At 36.6% G+C, this 16006-nt stretch overlaps 1 protein-coding gene across 7 annotated transcripts in view; it reads right to left on the bottom strand.

The window, feature by feature from the left end:
- The window catches only part of Fancc (FA complementation group C), a 233484-nt gene that overhangs the window by 151060 nt on the left and 66418 nt on the right, over positions 1-16006 (bottom strand). For 3 of the 7 annotated variants that reach the window (XM_063229057.1, XM_003468401.4, XM_063229055.1), the window contains exon 2: positions 1247-1489. The exons of 1 other annotated variant lie outside the window; for it this stretch is intronic. In XM_063229057.1, coding sequence (XP_063085127.1) covers positions 1247-1411 — 165 coding nt within the window. In that variant the 5' untranslated portion in view covers positions 1412-1489. Of the gene's footprint in view, positions 1-1246; positions 1490-3181; positions 9993-10348; positions 10365-16006 lie in introns of those variants that run through there. 3 more of the 7 variants (XM_063229053.1, XM_063229052.1, XM_063229054.1) reach the window with 3 other exon arrangements.

Below are 16006 nucleotides of genomic sequence, written 5' to 3'. Positions count from 1 at the left end.
TATAAAGATACATACCTCTGTTTATCACTATTTTGAATTCTACATGCTAAATGACATCACACATAATCTACTGTAAGACCATAATCTACCCAAAGACCTTGAAATCTACTGTACAAGCTAAAACCCTGAGAGAAAAAAAGATCAACCAAATAGAAAACAGCTTTAGATTTTAAAAATACACATGCTATTGTACAATTGGCCTTGTACAACTGAACTTTCATGAAACTGCAAAAATTAGACCCACCTGAGATAAAGTGCAGGTCAACTGAAATGATAAGCATTTCCTGCTGTTGCAGCAACAAACTCTTCATATTTGTCTCCATATCAAAGCTATTCCTAGACTTTCTGGGACCATACTAAGGTCAAGTTACATAAGTCTTATTACAGAAAATTGTAAAAATTAGCATTGATTGTTCTCACACAGCATATCTTTTTTCCAATTTCTAAAGACATGTGAAGTCATCAACAGAATTTATTCTTCAAATTTCCGTTCTGGTTCTTTGATTAACATAAAAGAAGTATAACATGAGAACACCTATGTTAAGTGACAATCTGGCTTTTCATTTTGAAATTTAAAAATGGACATGAAACAAATAACATGCTTATTATATGAAAATATGATGCCATAAAAACATCTATTTACAAAAGTAAGCAATATTACATCAAAAGGAAAACATGAAGTTTTATAAACAATAAATTATATAATGTCATTAAAGACATTAAAAATCTTAGTATTTACCAAAAATATCACTTGAAATATTTTTGGGACAGATTTTATCATCTTAATTGTTAGATCTCAATACAAGAATAGATCATATCATGTCTTAGGAAAGCTCACTTGAGAACAGGGTTGAGGAACACAGAGGTATTTCAGCTAACTTTTCAAGATCTGAGGGACCCAAAGACCTTGAAAAGAATCACACTTATTACCTATATAACAAGTATCAAAGTCCTGTCATTTAAGAACAACCTAGTAAGGGGTATAGTGTAATTGTACTGCACTTGCCTAACATATACAAGGCTCCAAGTTCAATCTCCTGCACATAAATAAAAAAGAAAAATAACTTTAAAATATATATAAATAAACTTGCTTGGCCACAAAGTCTCATGCGACAACTAGCCAAGAAGAAATGTTTATGTCATAATAAATCAGAGAATAGGAAATTAGCTCTTATCTGCAGTATTTATGAGTAGTGTATCTTTCTAATGGAGTATCTAAGGTCCATAGCACAAATCACTAATTTACCATCTCCTTCAAGGCTTCATACATCTGCCTCAGGAACTCCTGGAACTGAGGCAGGTGCAGACAGGTGTCCTTCTGGGTTTCCAAAGTAGAAGCCTGATCTAATGCAGAAAGCTTCTGCAGCCAATACTGACAGTCAGAAGTAAGGTTTGTGAAATTCTGAGCCATCTCAAAAAAAGGGAAAAGGTGACGTCTTTGCACAGCAGGCTGCCAAGCACTGAAGGAAATGGGGAGCACACATCAAATCTGTAAGAAAAGAAACCAATGAATCATTTGAGAAAGGATCCTCCCACCCTTAAAGTCATGCCTTCATGATCCACCTAGGTTGAAGATGGATTCCAAGGGACTGAAAAAGCCTGCCTTGGATGCTAGGGTCATTTTTGAATCATTTCTAAAATGTGTCACCCAGCTGGAGCTCTGATTTTTTCCATGTGAGGTTTTTATCCTGAATAATATCTTTAGGTTACAAGTCATTATACTTCCATAGGCACATACTAATTATGTACAAAGAACATAGCCGATAACATTTTATATCTTCATTTTAAGATTGCGCTATTTTTAAATGCTCAGAAAATGAAGTTCCTTTGAATATTGTATTTTAATGTAATGGAAAATAAAAAACATCCATGGGTATTTAATAGTAGTCTGTGCCTAAGAAATATTTTTGATGTTCTTATGCTTTATATGCAGTTCTGGCATCCCATTTAGGTGTAAAACAGCCAAAAATCTCTATGCATCACTAATGATTTTTCTTCCCAATGTCTCTATTTCTTAGAAAAAAAGTAAAAATCCATTCCACATGCATCAATTTAAACAGTCTGCTTAATTAAAGACTGCTTTACATACATGATCTCATTTTGTCCACAAGAGGTCATATTTTAGTAAAGTGTAATAAATTCCAGTTATTAAGGAGGTGTACTAGTCTTAAGTAATGGAAAATAAAATCTCCTAAGCCTGACTTCCTACCCTTAAGTCCATGTTCAACAGCATAGTGGGGAGCCACAGGAGTATATGCTTCATGGGGAGTGAGCCAAGGGACTGACTCCCTAGCGCCCCTACACGCTCTGGGAGAATAGGGGAAGTAAGAGACCAAGGAGGTCTCCTCCTAACAGGTACAGGCTTTCACAGACTCCTGGCTTCCTCAGGGCTGGATGACACTCTAAGACCTCATTTTAAGAGACTGCACTGCAAGTGGTAAATCACTGAGTTTAAATCCTTAATCGTAATAATCAACTAGTAAAATGTTCTTAAATATCAAAAACATCAACAAAGAAAGTTCCCATTACTAAACAGGAAAACAAGAAGAAATTTAAGAAGACTGTACAATTTGACTGTTATATCAAAACTAGGAAGATAAAAATTCTAAAGTAATACTTAACAATTTCAGATTTGAAAAGTACTGTCAAAATTTTTAAAAAAGGTTAATAGTTGAGAAAATATATACATACTATCAAAATGGCACTTATGTGTGATCAAAATATATGGTGAATGTTTAAATTTAAAGTAAAAAACACTGTCATTAATCCCCCTCAAAATACTCCCTCTCACTTCAAACTCCCCATCAGTCTTGCTACTTTCTGAAGCAGTTCTGGAAATTGTCTTTTTGTAAGTGTGATCAAATATACAATGACTGCCTCTGCTCAGTGCCAATCTACAGAAAAGTGAGCCCACCTTACCCTCTGCATTCACTGGATCTGACACTGTGTGCCTTCTGCTTCTTCTCCAAAGTCAAAATGAGCATGAAAGGCAAATGTTCTGAACTGATTCAGCACACTGAGGTAAGAGCGACAAGGAAATAAAGACACAGAGGAGGATTTGCAGAACTGCTTCAGAAAGTGGCAAGAACAGTGGGTTTGGTGCTCCAAGCAAGTGGGGAAGATCTGAAGGGTGTTAATGACAACGTATCTTCTACCATAATAAAATAATCTAAACATTTACCTACTACTCAAAAATCTAGGCATTAGCCCTATTTTGTCTTTTATGGTCCTCTCATGCAAGCCATCACCATTACCAGTCAATTTTACTCCAGAATAAATGTAAGTGACATGACATGACTGTGTCCACTTCCTTCTGTCTCACTGCCACCACTTCACTCCATTTGCATTCCTTTTCAGGAGTGTCACATTTGTTTTCTACCAGATTCACCTGCTCTTCTCCAATTCATTCTTCTAAAGAGAGACAAAAACAACTTTTGCAAATATGAAGTCACACCCAGCAAGTTCTCCTGTTTAAAACCCTTTTTTCCACAGTTTGGGGAAAAAATTTAACTCCCTGGGACAGAAGTCCTAGGGCCGCATTAGAGTCCCTGAGATCCTGCTAATTAGGCTCTGGCACCCACCCAGTCACCTATCCCAGCTCACTTAAATCAGCCCTACTCTGACCTGCCCCAGGACACACCAGACCCCTCCCTGCTTCCACATCTTTCTGCCTGTTCCTTTGCAGCCATTCACAGCAGTAACTACCCTGGGCATGTACTCGTTCACTTAGTTACTGCTCCTTCTGTGGTATGTAAATTCTTCTCAGAATTTGTCACATATCTAACCAAACAACAACAAAAGAAACTGAATGAATGCTCCTCTGACAATTTCAGCCCAGTTTTAAACTAAACATTATAGCAAAATGCTTTTCCTGATTAAGCAATTTAATTTTTAAAAGATAATTCGCCCAAGGAAAAAACTGAAGTATTTTTAAATTACTTGTGTGAAATTTAATTCTGAAATTTCATTTTATAAATACAATAATAGCTTATACTTGCATACATTTACTATGCTCTTGGCAATACAACAAATGCCTTATATGTACTACTTAGCACAAAAACTTTATGAAATGAATACAATTATTATTCTCACTTTACAGAGGCACAGAACAATTGCACAATTGCCCAGAATAAGATTATATAAAAACCCAAAGAAGGAACTGCTAGTAAGTGGCCAAAATTGTGGAATTTGAATGTAGTCTGCCCCAATAACTTACATTCTTAAACGAAGAAATAAACTGAAGAAACAAAATGATGGATTTCTTATGTCTTTCATGTGGCAATATAAAAGCAGATTAGATATTTGTAAACAATAAATTGAGAAATTTTTGACAAAGAAACAAAAGCCATTATTTTATAAGATTACAAACAATTTTTTGTTTAGCAGTGGAAGCAATGGTTTTCGAAAAGTCAGCTTTAGGAGCTGTGCAACAGCTCTCAATGCTCTCAGTGTCCTGGTCCACAGTGGAGTGGAGTGGGGCAAAGGGATTGTCCTGGTTATGACAGTAGCACTGTGAGTGTCACCATGATTTGCTTTCTGAGAGTCAGGAATGCTAAACACAATGTGGTATTTTGGGCCGACAGCTCATAAAAACAAACAAAAAAAATTCTCCTATAAAAGCCAGGGGTGCCCTTCTAAGAAATGCTGACCTAAAGAGAACATTTTGGAATAGGTATCTGATTTTGTCTGATTGGCTTTCTTACTCTCTTCTGGGTAAAACACTAGACTTTTTTTTTTTTTTTTTGGTATGGGGATTGAAATCACGACCTTGTGTCATTTAAGATACAGTACCTCTGATCTCTAGCATTTGTTGGGTTCTTAGTATTCCCATCTCTTGGCTTACACTGCCCAAATGTTCTTGTATGCTATCTACTTTATTCATTAGCATATTACTCATAGGTATTTTAAATTCTCTACCTGATAATCCATGTCTGTTTCTGACATTTGTTCTTTCTCTAAACTATATTCTTTCTCGTAGTTTGCCCTTGATTTTTTTTTTTTTTTTTTTTTTTTTTTAAGAACTGGACATGGTGTACTGGGTACAAAGAACTGCTATAAATAGGACTTTTTTTTTTTTTTTTTTTTTTTTTACAGTGGTGGTAAGGTGTAGAGAGAGGGAAGGTATTCTAAAGCCTCAGGATTCAGTCTTTCATGAAGCTGTGTTTCTGGGTCAAGAAGTTCCCAAGTAGTCCAAAGTTCCATTTTGCCTCCCACCTCACTTAGTTGGGACTGGATGGCTACAGTGATGTGCACTTTAACATGAGAACACATAAGGAACTAGTAGCAGTGATGGCCTCCAGTGAGGAGACCTGGGCGAATGGATAGAAAGGGCAGGATAGGAATTTAGGTTTCACTGGATACTTTATGGAACCTTTTCACCTTAATGCCATCATAGTGTTTTGTTTGTTTGTTTGACATTCCTTCTCCTTTATTTTATTATTTTGAATGTGTGTTATTCCTGTATGTTCTTATTTATTAGTACTTATATCATAATGCTTGTGACAGTATTTACTCAAAACTAATAATAAACAAAAGTAAAGTCAATGATAATTGTTTTACCTTGCACACGATAAGAGGCAAAATAACTAGCTGACAAATCCAGGATTCTGAAGGCAACAGGTACTGCCCAAGTTTTAGGTCATTTATCTGCTTCTATCCACTGACCTGGTAGTAAACTAAACAGGAGTCACACTGCACAATAGCCCCTGGAAGAGTTTTTAAAATTCTGCTTATAAAAAGCAGTAAGTTTGAATGACCTGACTACTCAGAAAAGGAAACATGATGAATATCTGTGGATTTAGGTTATCTATTACTACTTATTCTTTGGAAAGGGAAAATAAATAATCCACTTTTGCTTTAAAGGACTGCCCTTCTTTCTGTAGTCGTAGTGTGACTTTGCAAAAGATTTATCCTTAGATGTCAGGGAGTTACAGAGGTCTGACAGATAAAACTAACAACTAGGAAATATGGTATATAGAAATTCTAGAACTGAAAAACAACTGAAATTAAGAATCTAATCAAATAGACCCAGATGCAAATAGAATGAGGGAACGTGGAAGACAGAACTGAAGAACCTACCCAGACAAAACAATGGAAGAATACACAAGAATGGTAAAGATAACTACACAGAAATAAAACAAGGGATCAGAAAACTTTTTTTTAAAATTTTATTTAAGGAGAAAAAAAAGCAGAGAAAGGGTACAAGTTATACAGATTTACAGAAAAAAATAAACAGTAGGAAATCACTAGTTAATGGATTACATATTGTCATCTTAGAAATAATTGTTCAAGTCACAAAATTAAAGCTTGTAAAGTGGACATTCCAACAATGATACTGCAAACAGTTCTGTTCAATGATCCAATAAAACTCAGTGATATCATTTTCTATCTTATACACTTAAATATACATGCAGTTATATCATTTAGAGCACTTTCTTTTCCTCTCTTTTGTACAATGACAATTACACATTTTGGGTTTTGTTGCTCCCACAGTTCTTATTACTTTTTTGGAAGGGAGTAGAACCAAATGTGACATAACAGAACAGAGTCAATCAAATCAAAAGGGTGGACATAATAGATAATGTAAAAGCATAATACAAGGTGATCAATAATGGGTACCATAATGCCTCCCGCTATCTCTAATAGAATTGCCTATATCATTAGTTATAATAAAATTGAACAAAACAGTAAAGAACAAAACCGACAAAACCAAAACACTGGAGACATTGTAGGTCTTCAAAAGTAGATAAAAGGCATCAAGAATGGGCGTCATAATGAATCTCACTATCTTCACAGCTGTTGCCTAAACTTTCGAACCTGGTACTATCAAGCAAAACAGAATAGGGGGACATCAGTCAAAAACAAGATGGTGAGAGTAATACAGGGCTTTAAATCAAGATAATGGGAAGTCAAAGTGGGTTACTATAATATATCCTGCTATTTTTATTTATTTTTCCCTTAATTAAAGGGATAAAAATAAAAAAGTAAATAATGGAGTGGAGATTGAGATAAAAGAGGGCATAACAGCAAAACAGCGCAGATCAAAACATAACCATTTAAGCAGAATAGTGTTTCACCACAAGATAATCCTGACATAAAAGTAGTTACCATATTGTCTCTTTCCTTGAAATCTCTGAGTACAATTTCGTATACTGTAGCACCAAATATATCAAAAAGATGTAAAACCATTCAAGAGAATGACAGCATTAGAGTATTTAGAATCAACCAACAGAAAACGAACAATGGTTTCTGTATAATCTCCTTGTCTTTAAAAGTTTTTGCTTATACTATCGTACATAATAAAATCCAATAAGATACAACCTGTTTAGACCAATGAAGACAGAAGAACAAAAGCTTGATGAGACTTCAAAACAAGATGATACTAAATCAGTAATACCTATTAAGATGTCATTTTCTCCAGAATAGCTGTTCCTATTATCCAATCTTCTCTGCCTCATTTCTGTTGAGCTCTTTTTCGGTCATTAGTTGTCAGTTTGTCTTCTTCATTTTGTTCTCTGTTCCATTCATTGTGGCCTCCCCACCACTATTTCTGGATTCTTTGTATTTTTCTTTTTTTAGAATATCCTGCAATACTCTCTGTAGAGTTGAATTGGTGGTTGCAAATTCCCCCAGTTCCTCTTTATCCTGGAAGCACCTTGTTTTTCCATCAATTTCCAGGGACAGTTGTGCAGGATATATCAATCTTGGCTGGAGATTATTATCTTTCAAAGCTTGAATTATTTCCCCCCACACTCTTCGTGATTTGATGGTTTGTGCAGAGAAATCTGCTGTAATTCTGATGGGTGTTCCCTTGTAAGTGGTCTGTTTCTTGTCTTTGACAGCTTTTAATATTCTGTTCTTGTATTGAATTTCTGGAATTTTTATTATTATATGGCTGTGTGTTGCTCTGTTTGGGTTGTAGGTGGCTGGGGTCCTGTATGCCTCATACATCTGAGTATCTTTACCTTTTGCTAAATTAGGAAAATTCTCCTGGATTATTTCTGTGAGTAGCTTTTGTAGTTCATTTGTTTGTGTCCCTAATTCTTCTTTTATGTTCTTAATTCTTAAGTTATGGATCCTCTTATCATCTTCTAGTCTTTGTATTACTGCTGTTTGTTTGTTACTTTTAAGAAGTTTTTCATTTCATTCTCCCATACTACAAATCTGCCCTCCAGTTCAGATAGTCTGTCCTTAGTTTCTTTCAAGCTGTTATGCCAGTTTTCGATAGAGTTTTTAGTTTCCTGGTAGTCCCTTTGAACCTGCTTCACGTATTCTTTGCTTTCTCTATTTTCTCCATCAAACAATTCTCCCCTCTTTTTCTGTTCTTCCATTCCACCATCCGTTTTTTCTTGGGTGGTGCTTAGCATCTCTCTAACTATTCTGCTTATTTCTAGCTTCAGTTCATTAATAACTTCATTCCTGAACTGATCTATGAGGCTCTCTAGATGGCACTTTATGTCTATTGGTGCGGTGTCCGCTACTACCTGTTTCTCAGGATTAGAGGCCGAGGAGCCTTTCTTGTTGCTGCCTCTTCCCATATTCTTTGTTCCTTATATATGCAAGCTTATATAGGAGGCCCAGCTTCCCTCCCTGTCAGCCACAGCCTGATCGAATTGCGCTGGCTAGGTGTTCCCGCCCACTGCAGCACACCAGGAAATTCCATACCAGGCAGCCTACGTGGGGCCCGCCCCTCCAGGCCACCCTCAGGCTCTGGGATCTGGGTTGTGCTAGCCTATTGGGTCTCCGCCAGCAGAGTCACATAGGCTAGGCATTTCTCACCAATCCCGCTTGAGAGGGGGATACGTGGCTGGAGTTGCTGCAGCGCCCTGTTCCCACAAGTCTGCCCAGTCCCAGAATGTCCTCCGCTGGAGTCAAACTGTGGTACAGTGTCAGTTTCTCTCACTCACCCCACCATAAGTCAGTGCACGGCACCCTGCCGGTCCTGCAGAGCTTCCGCGCATCTCTCTCCTTGCTGAGCCGATGTAGACGTAGCCACCGCGCGGCAGGAAACCCAAATCGCGACTTCCAATGGCGCGGGCTCCATCCTCCACACTGAGGCCCCTCTGTTCCTGTTCTAGCACGAGGACTGCTTTCCAAGTTGGTTTCTCTCAGCCCAGTTCGTTCCTGGGTCAGCAGAGCATATCTCCACCTGCTTATGCCTCCTTACTCCGCACCATTCCTGAATTCTGAGCCGAGTCTTTCACAGAGCCTCCGTAGCTGCTGTTATCTGTCCGCCATGTTCTCCCGGAAGTGAGATCAGAAAACTTATACTCATTGTAAAAGGAAAAGAGGGTCAACACAGAATTCTATGTCCAACTATAACATTCCAAGAATAAAGGCAATATAAAAGCCTTCCTCACACACTATAACTGAAAGAATTTGTCATCAGTGTATCTGCTACAAGAATGCTCTTTAGCAGATATAAAATGATCCTGATATAAGGAAACAATAAAGATGTTAGGTGGGAAAATCTAAATTAAAATTTATGATATAAAAATAGTACTTCTGGTTTTTAAACATATACAGGAAATTAAAATACACAAAAACAATAATATATAAGCCAGGAGATAGCTAAAGAATTCCAAAGTCTATGTATAGTCCAGGAAAGTGAGCATAAAGGTAGTAATACTAGACTTTAGTAACTCAAAAACATGTATTATAATTTCTAGGATATACATTGACAAAATACTAAGAGGCAGTATATAATTTCCAACTTATCAGGGCAAAAAAAACAAAAAAAAACTCAACTCCTCAAAAGGACAAGACACTAGGGAAAAAACCAAATGTAAAAAAGACACGATAGGTAGACAGCATATGGTAAGCATGAAGTGTAGCTGAGCGGTGCAGTGTTTGCTTAGCATGCATGAGGCCCTGGTTTCAGTCCTAAGCACCTAAAATAAACAGACAGACAAATTATCACATTAAAACAGAAGACTTAAATTCAAATATATTAATAATTATACTCTTTGCAAACAGATTAAACCAAATAAAAACCAAGATTACTAGTTTTGAATTACAAAAAGAAATTAATGACCTCTGTCTTGTTTTTTTAAAAAAAAATCTACACTATAGAGGTAAGGAAATAACAGATATTAAGAAGATTTTGCTTTTAAAGAAGAGGAAAAAAATTTAAAAATCACCCATAACAATCCAAAAGAATCAAGTAAATAAATGATACTGAACAGATTTTGTAGCAAAAACCATTGCTATAAATAGTGGGAAAATCTATACTCATTGTAAAAGGATCATTTCATATGATAAAAATTTCAATTCCATGGGAATGTAAAAATATAACAAAAATTAACGTAAGAAAAAATAAATCAAATATTAATGTAAAACTTTAACATACCTCTCAATAAGTACTAAAATGTACTATCCAAACTCTCCTGCAAAGAAAATTTCAAGCTTAAGTGGTTTAATATATATATATATATATATATATATATATATTAGCAGAATATTGACAATAACAGTTCTCATCATAAACCCACAGGCCAGTGAAGAAAAGATTCTGCTGTGCATGCCTGTAACCCAGGTACTTAGGAGGCAGAGGCAGGAGGATTGCTGTAAAGTCAAGGCCAGCCTGACCTATATAGTGAGATCCTGCCTCAAAAAAAACAAAACAAATAATAGATTGAACAGATGTAGTCTTGGGCTGGGGATTTAGGTCAGTGGTATAAGCGCCTGCCTGGCAAGTGCAAGGTCATGAGTTTGATCCCCAATACTAAATAAACTAAAATATATATATATATATGTAATCCTACAATAGGATACCAAGCAACAATGGAAATACCAGAACTAACTCTATGGACACTGAGGTAAACTAGCAATCATAAATGACTACGAAAAGGAAACTAACCTATAAGAACACAGTTCAGGGATGCTTTCAATATAATGCTTCTAATATGCTCTATACATTAAAAAAATCTTTAAAAACTATATATTTATCATACAAACACTGAATCAAGGGTAAAGAAAAAAAGAAAAAAATTATAAGCCATCAATACTAATCAAATATTAAAAGTGATATGAATGCAATTAGCAATTTTAAGTTGTGATATCAGTTATGAATTCTATTTTTTGCCTGAGTTCTGTTTGAAAATATGAAAACCACCAGTACTGGGAAAAATATATTCCTAGTACCTGCTTCTTCTTTTTCCCTTTTCATCCTGGAATTAATGAGTCTGTTTTCCCAGTCTTGGCTCTGAGGGGTAGAATGTTTACCTCCTTTCTTCCTGGACCCTCACCTTGGCCATGTGTCTACTGCTGTCTCCAGAGGGTGAATTCTGACTGGTGTAAATTTTAAATATTTTCAAATTTATATGCTTAAGCTTTACAGAAGAACCCCCAAAACTTTTGTTTATGTAAGTTATATTTGTCAACATTTACCATACTAGAAGTTAAAAATGAGAAAAATTTAAAACAGAAAAATAGACACACATCACATTAGCTGCCAGTGATGACCTCATCACATATCATGTAACTCTCAACAACTCCACAGTATGCTAGTAAGCGAATGAGTAGAAAGGATAACTAATGCCTTAGCATTATTATGGAAACAACTGTACCCTTGTTAGCCTCCTGAAAAGGTCTCAGGAATACCCAGGCACCCTAAGCCACACTTTGAAAATGTGTGGTATAGACCACTCCTGGTATTATTTGCCCTCCTATCAATCACAGAGACGGCATGCTGTATCACTTTGGGCCTTTGGCTAAGATCGAGCATAGAAATGACATGTGATACAACTCTAGGCCACGTGAACTGAGCTTTGGTTAAAAGATTCCTGAGACAATCCACATCAATTTTAAAAGTTCACTTTTTCCAGTTTAGACACTGTCTTTAATCTTCATATAAGCTAGGCTCCTAGAAGTCACCTTGTGGGCCAGGTATTTAGCTCAGTGGAGTAAACGCCTGCTTGGCAAACACGAAGTCTTGAGTTTGATCTCCAGTACCAAAAAAAAAAAAAAAAAAAAAAAAAGAGGTTAGAAGTTACCTTAGGACCCAGAAGTAACAAAGCCTAAGAGGACTGGGCAACATACTACAAGTGGCAGAGCAGAAAGATACTGATGCCCTTACATGCATAGCTGAGGTCACAAAGGAACTTTCTAAGTTAAACCACCTCTCATTGGTTTTCTGTTACCTGCGGTCAAACACACCTTAGTGACACATTTCCTCAGAACTAGTTTGCTGATTACATTTTGAAAAGCACAGACACCTCTAGTACTTGGAACATAGTAGGATCTTAAAAAATATGTATTGTCAAATGTGTGAAAAAGTAAACAAACCCAAAATGTCTGTTGTAGGAGATGAAGACAGAACACAATGTAGACTGATTATGTTGACAGAAATCCTGTTAGCTCTGAGTGTCAACATTTAAAATAAAGCTCATTATAAACCATACATGGCTTTGTCAAAAAGTACTTCACCCTTCAAAAAATATAATCAAATATAAAATTAAGATATTTACTTTCAACTACACTTATCTTGACCACATTTTCCTCCTGCTTACTGAGAGGCTGCGATTAGTATGTTTAATTTACTGAAAGGTAAAATTTGTTGCTTCAGTATTATAAATAAGGTTGTTCTGTTTGCTCCTATGTGTGGCTTTTTATTCATAAAAGGATAATAAAATATTCTTTTATCCAGGAATTGCTTATAAAAAAAATTAATGATATTTTTCCTCTTAAAAGCAATGAGGATTTAAGAAAAGTTCCACTAGGAGGAGCTGGATTTTTCTTCACAGAGCAGCAGTTTCCCCTCTGAGTCTAATCAGAAACACAGACCTAAAGTTTGCAGATGCTTTCAAACCAACCTCAATCATAAACAGAGCCTGAGTCTAAGGAACTGGCAGAAGCAACTTCAAACCAGGTGTAGAGCATGTGTACCTACACTTCACATGACTTTGCAATAAATTACAGAAATTTAATCTAGCAGATAACTCAGAATGTACTTAGTCAATCCTGCTACCCATGGCCCCAGCCATATGGGGAGGAGAGCTTCTTGCTGGACCTGGCTTCAAAGCAGAACGTTTTGACCACAGTGCTTACCTTCACAGCCGCCAAGAAAGAGACCCTGGCCTTGTTCTCCATCGGAGTACCAAAGATTATCATTCCAACTTGAAAAATATTGCTCCCTTTCCAAATTGCTCATACAAATAGTGATTACTTATTTTCTTTGCTTTTTTGTCCTCTTTTATCAGACACAGTAAGACTGTTGGCTCTGGGTTAGATCAGTTACAAATATGAGCTGAGGAGTTCATTAATTATCAAAATACTAGAAATCTTGTGTTTTTCACTAATGATTAGGCCCTAAATTATTTAAAACTCTTTTCACCACTGGTTCCACTATTAACATATTACTAGAAACAAAAACAAGTTTAAAAACCTCACATCTTATATACGGAAGCCTACTTTATGACAGAAACTTCCTAAAACACTGTAAATGAAAAGATGACAGTGTTCTCTGCTCTCAGGGTGGTTAATGAGGAAATTGAGGCCTGTAAGAAGGTAAAATTTAACAAGTGGTTAGAAGGGCTGGAAGAAAAGGGAATATGCAGTGCTACAGAGGGTGTCAAGAAGGGTACTAATTCAGCTCCCAGGGTCAGATACTCTACACAGAAACAATACCTGAGCTAACTAAGGTCATGATATATGAGCAGGAGCAAGCCAGGCAAAAACAGCAAAACCAAACACTGGATGCTTACTGCATTTCATAGGGAGAGTTCAGCTACCATATGATCTCTGCTTCTCCAATGTGAAATAAAAACTGCTGAGAGTTCCCAGTCCAGTCTGAAATCATTTTTATTCTGTTATTAACAAACATATAAAACTCTAGGCTTGTAACTCTTACACAACTAATAAATAGAAAATGTACAAATTAACAAAAATTAAAAATGTATGCCAATGTAATAAAACTTAACAAGTCTAAAAGATAAAATTTAAGTTACTATCATTGACTGAATGCTCAGTGAGGTTACGAGAACTCATTTTGGACCAATCATGTGAACGTAGTCCTGACTGCTCTAGGCAGGTTCCACTAAGGTGGCAGCCATCACCCTGTGGTGAGGCTGGCTTCACTTGTCTGCCACTTTTCTCTTTTGAATTGCTGCGAAACAGCAATTTCATCCTGAGGTCAAATGTTTTATTTACATTTTCACATCTTTTCTTTTGTAGTACCTCAGTACACTTAAAGTAGTGCAAGTTGGCCCCAATACAAACACCACTGCAGGTACTAAAATCTTAAGACACTTTTAGGTTGAAACTATAGGCAATTAGGTGTTTGGAAACATAGAAAATTTCAAAATGAAAGTAATTTTTTAAAAATCATGTTTGAAAACTAGAAAGTAAAACATTTGTAAGGAACCATAGCATCCTAATAAATCCCACCTGCTTAATCCCTCTCCTCCTTTTAGGCCTTCAAGCTCTAAAGGAGTTTAAATAACTGTATGTTGTGGGCCACTGAACTCACATGGAAAAACATTCTTGTGGTCAACTTTTAGTAGTATGTAAAACCAAGTATCTGATTTTATTTCCTTTAAGCTCTCAGGTCACATGACTTCCAGTGAAGATGGCACAATAAATTTACTCTTTGATGGATTCTCGCTAAACACAAAGCAACCAGAGGGGAATTATAAAAAAAAAAAAAACAATAAAAAATGCAAATTGGCTCAAATTTTATACATATATATGTATATGCACACATACCTACCTTGGTTCATGAACTCAATTCTCTCAACATTGAGTCTAATAATCAAATTTGATTCAATTCTCATCTGTTTTTGACCAGAACTGTAGAAAGAACTGATATTTGTGAACTGATATTTGTATATACATATATATATACATAAACACACATCTATATTAGGCCTTTATAGTAAATGGCAGCTTGGCATAGAAAGTACTATGTAGTTTTGTTGAAAAGCAAGGTCCAGGAGCATTCTTTATGGTTCACTAAGATGAAATCTTGGTTAGAAGTCTAAATAATGTACCAGACTTGTCTAGTGCTTTAAATGAAATTTGCAGACTGGCATATTTTTGGCCCATTGTTACCAACAGAAGTGAATGGAAGAACCTTGCATAAAGTGCAGTTTGTAACTGAGCTTTCAGTGTTTGGGTATAAATGAGAAACAAGGAATGGGGTCTAGCTGTAGTCATTGAAATGTACTACCTATTTGCAGTATTAACTTACAGAGTACCTGTATCAGGCCTTTATAGAGAATGGCAGTTTGGCTGAGGGGGAGAGGGAGAGGCAGAAGAGGAGTGGGAGGGAAGGGAGAAGAAGAGGGAGAGACAGCAGACAGGGAGACAGGGAGACAGCAGACAGATCTAAGTCAAATTCCCAAAAAATGTGTATATCAGGAAAAAAAACCTGTATAAATATATTGTACTAAATTTGAGACTTCATGAGATTGATACAAATTAATTTTGGCCTCTATTATCATAAGAGGTGCTTAAGTGGTAGCCATTAACTTCCAGCAATTTATTAGCACAGCAAACTGCTCATGTACATACATGGTTTTTGATGGATGGATATAAACACACATATAGATGTTTTTTAATGAAATAGATTAGACAAAAACACACAGAAGTAAATTCCTGACTTCCAGGAGAACATGGCAGACAGATAGCAGATACTACGGAGGCTCTCTGAAAGGCTTGGTTCAGAAGTCAGGAATGGTGCGGACTAAGGAGACATAAGCCGGTAGAGATATGCTCTGCTGACTCAGGAACGAACTAGGCGGAGAGAAACCAACTTGGAATGCAGTCCTGGTGCTAAAACAGGAACAGAAAAGCCTCGGTGTGGAGGCTGGACCCCGCGCCATTGGAAGCCGCGATTTGGTTTCCCGCCACGCAGCGGCTGGCTGCCTCTACATTGGCTCCGCAAGGAGAGAGACGCGCAGAAGCTCTGAGAACGGGAGTCTGCGAACGGAGTCGAAAACAGGAAGGGCAGCGAGGCGTGCACTGACTTGTGGTGAGGTGAGTGAGAGAAACTGATACTCTACCACAG

The sequence above is a fragment of the Cavia porcellus genome, unplaced genomic scaffold, assembly GCF_034190915.1.
Source record: "Cavia porcellus strain 051 isolate PalLab524CR breed Dunkin Hartley unplaced genomic scaffold, mCavPor4.1 scaffold_17, whole genome shotgun sequence".
Lineage (NCBI taxonomy): Eukaryota > Metazoa > Chordata > Mammalia > Rodentia > Caviidae > Cavia > Cavia porcellus.
The sequence above is the reverse complement of the archived record's forward strand: the minus strand, read 5'-3'. Positions and strand labels throughout refer to the sequence as shown.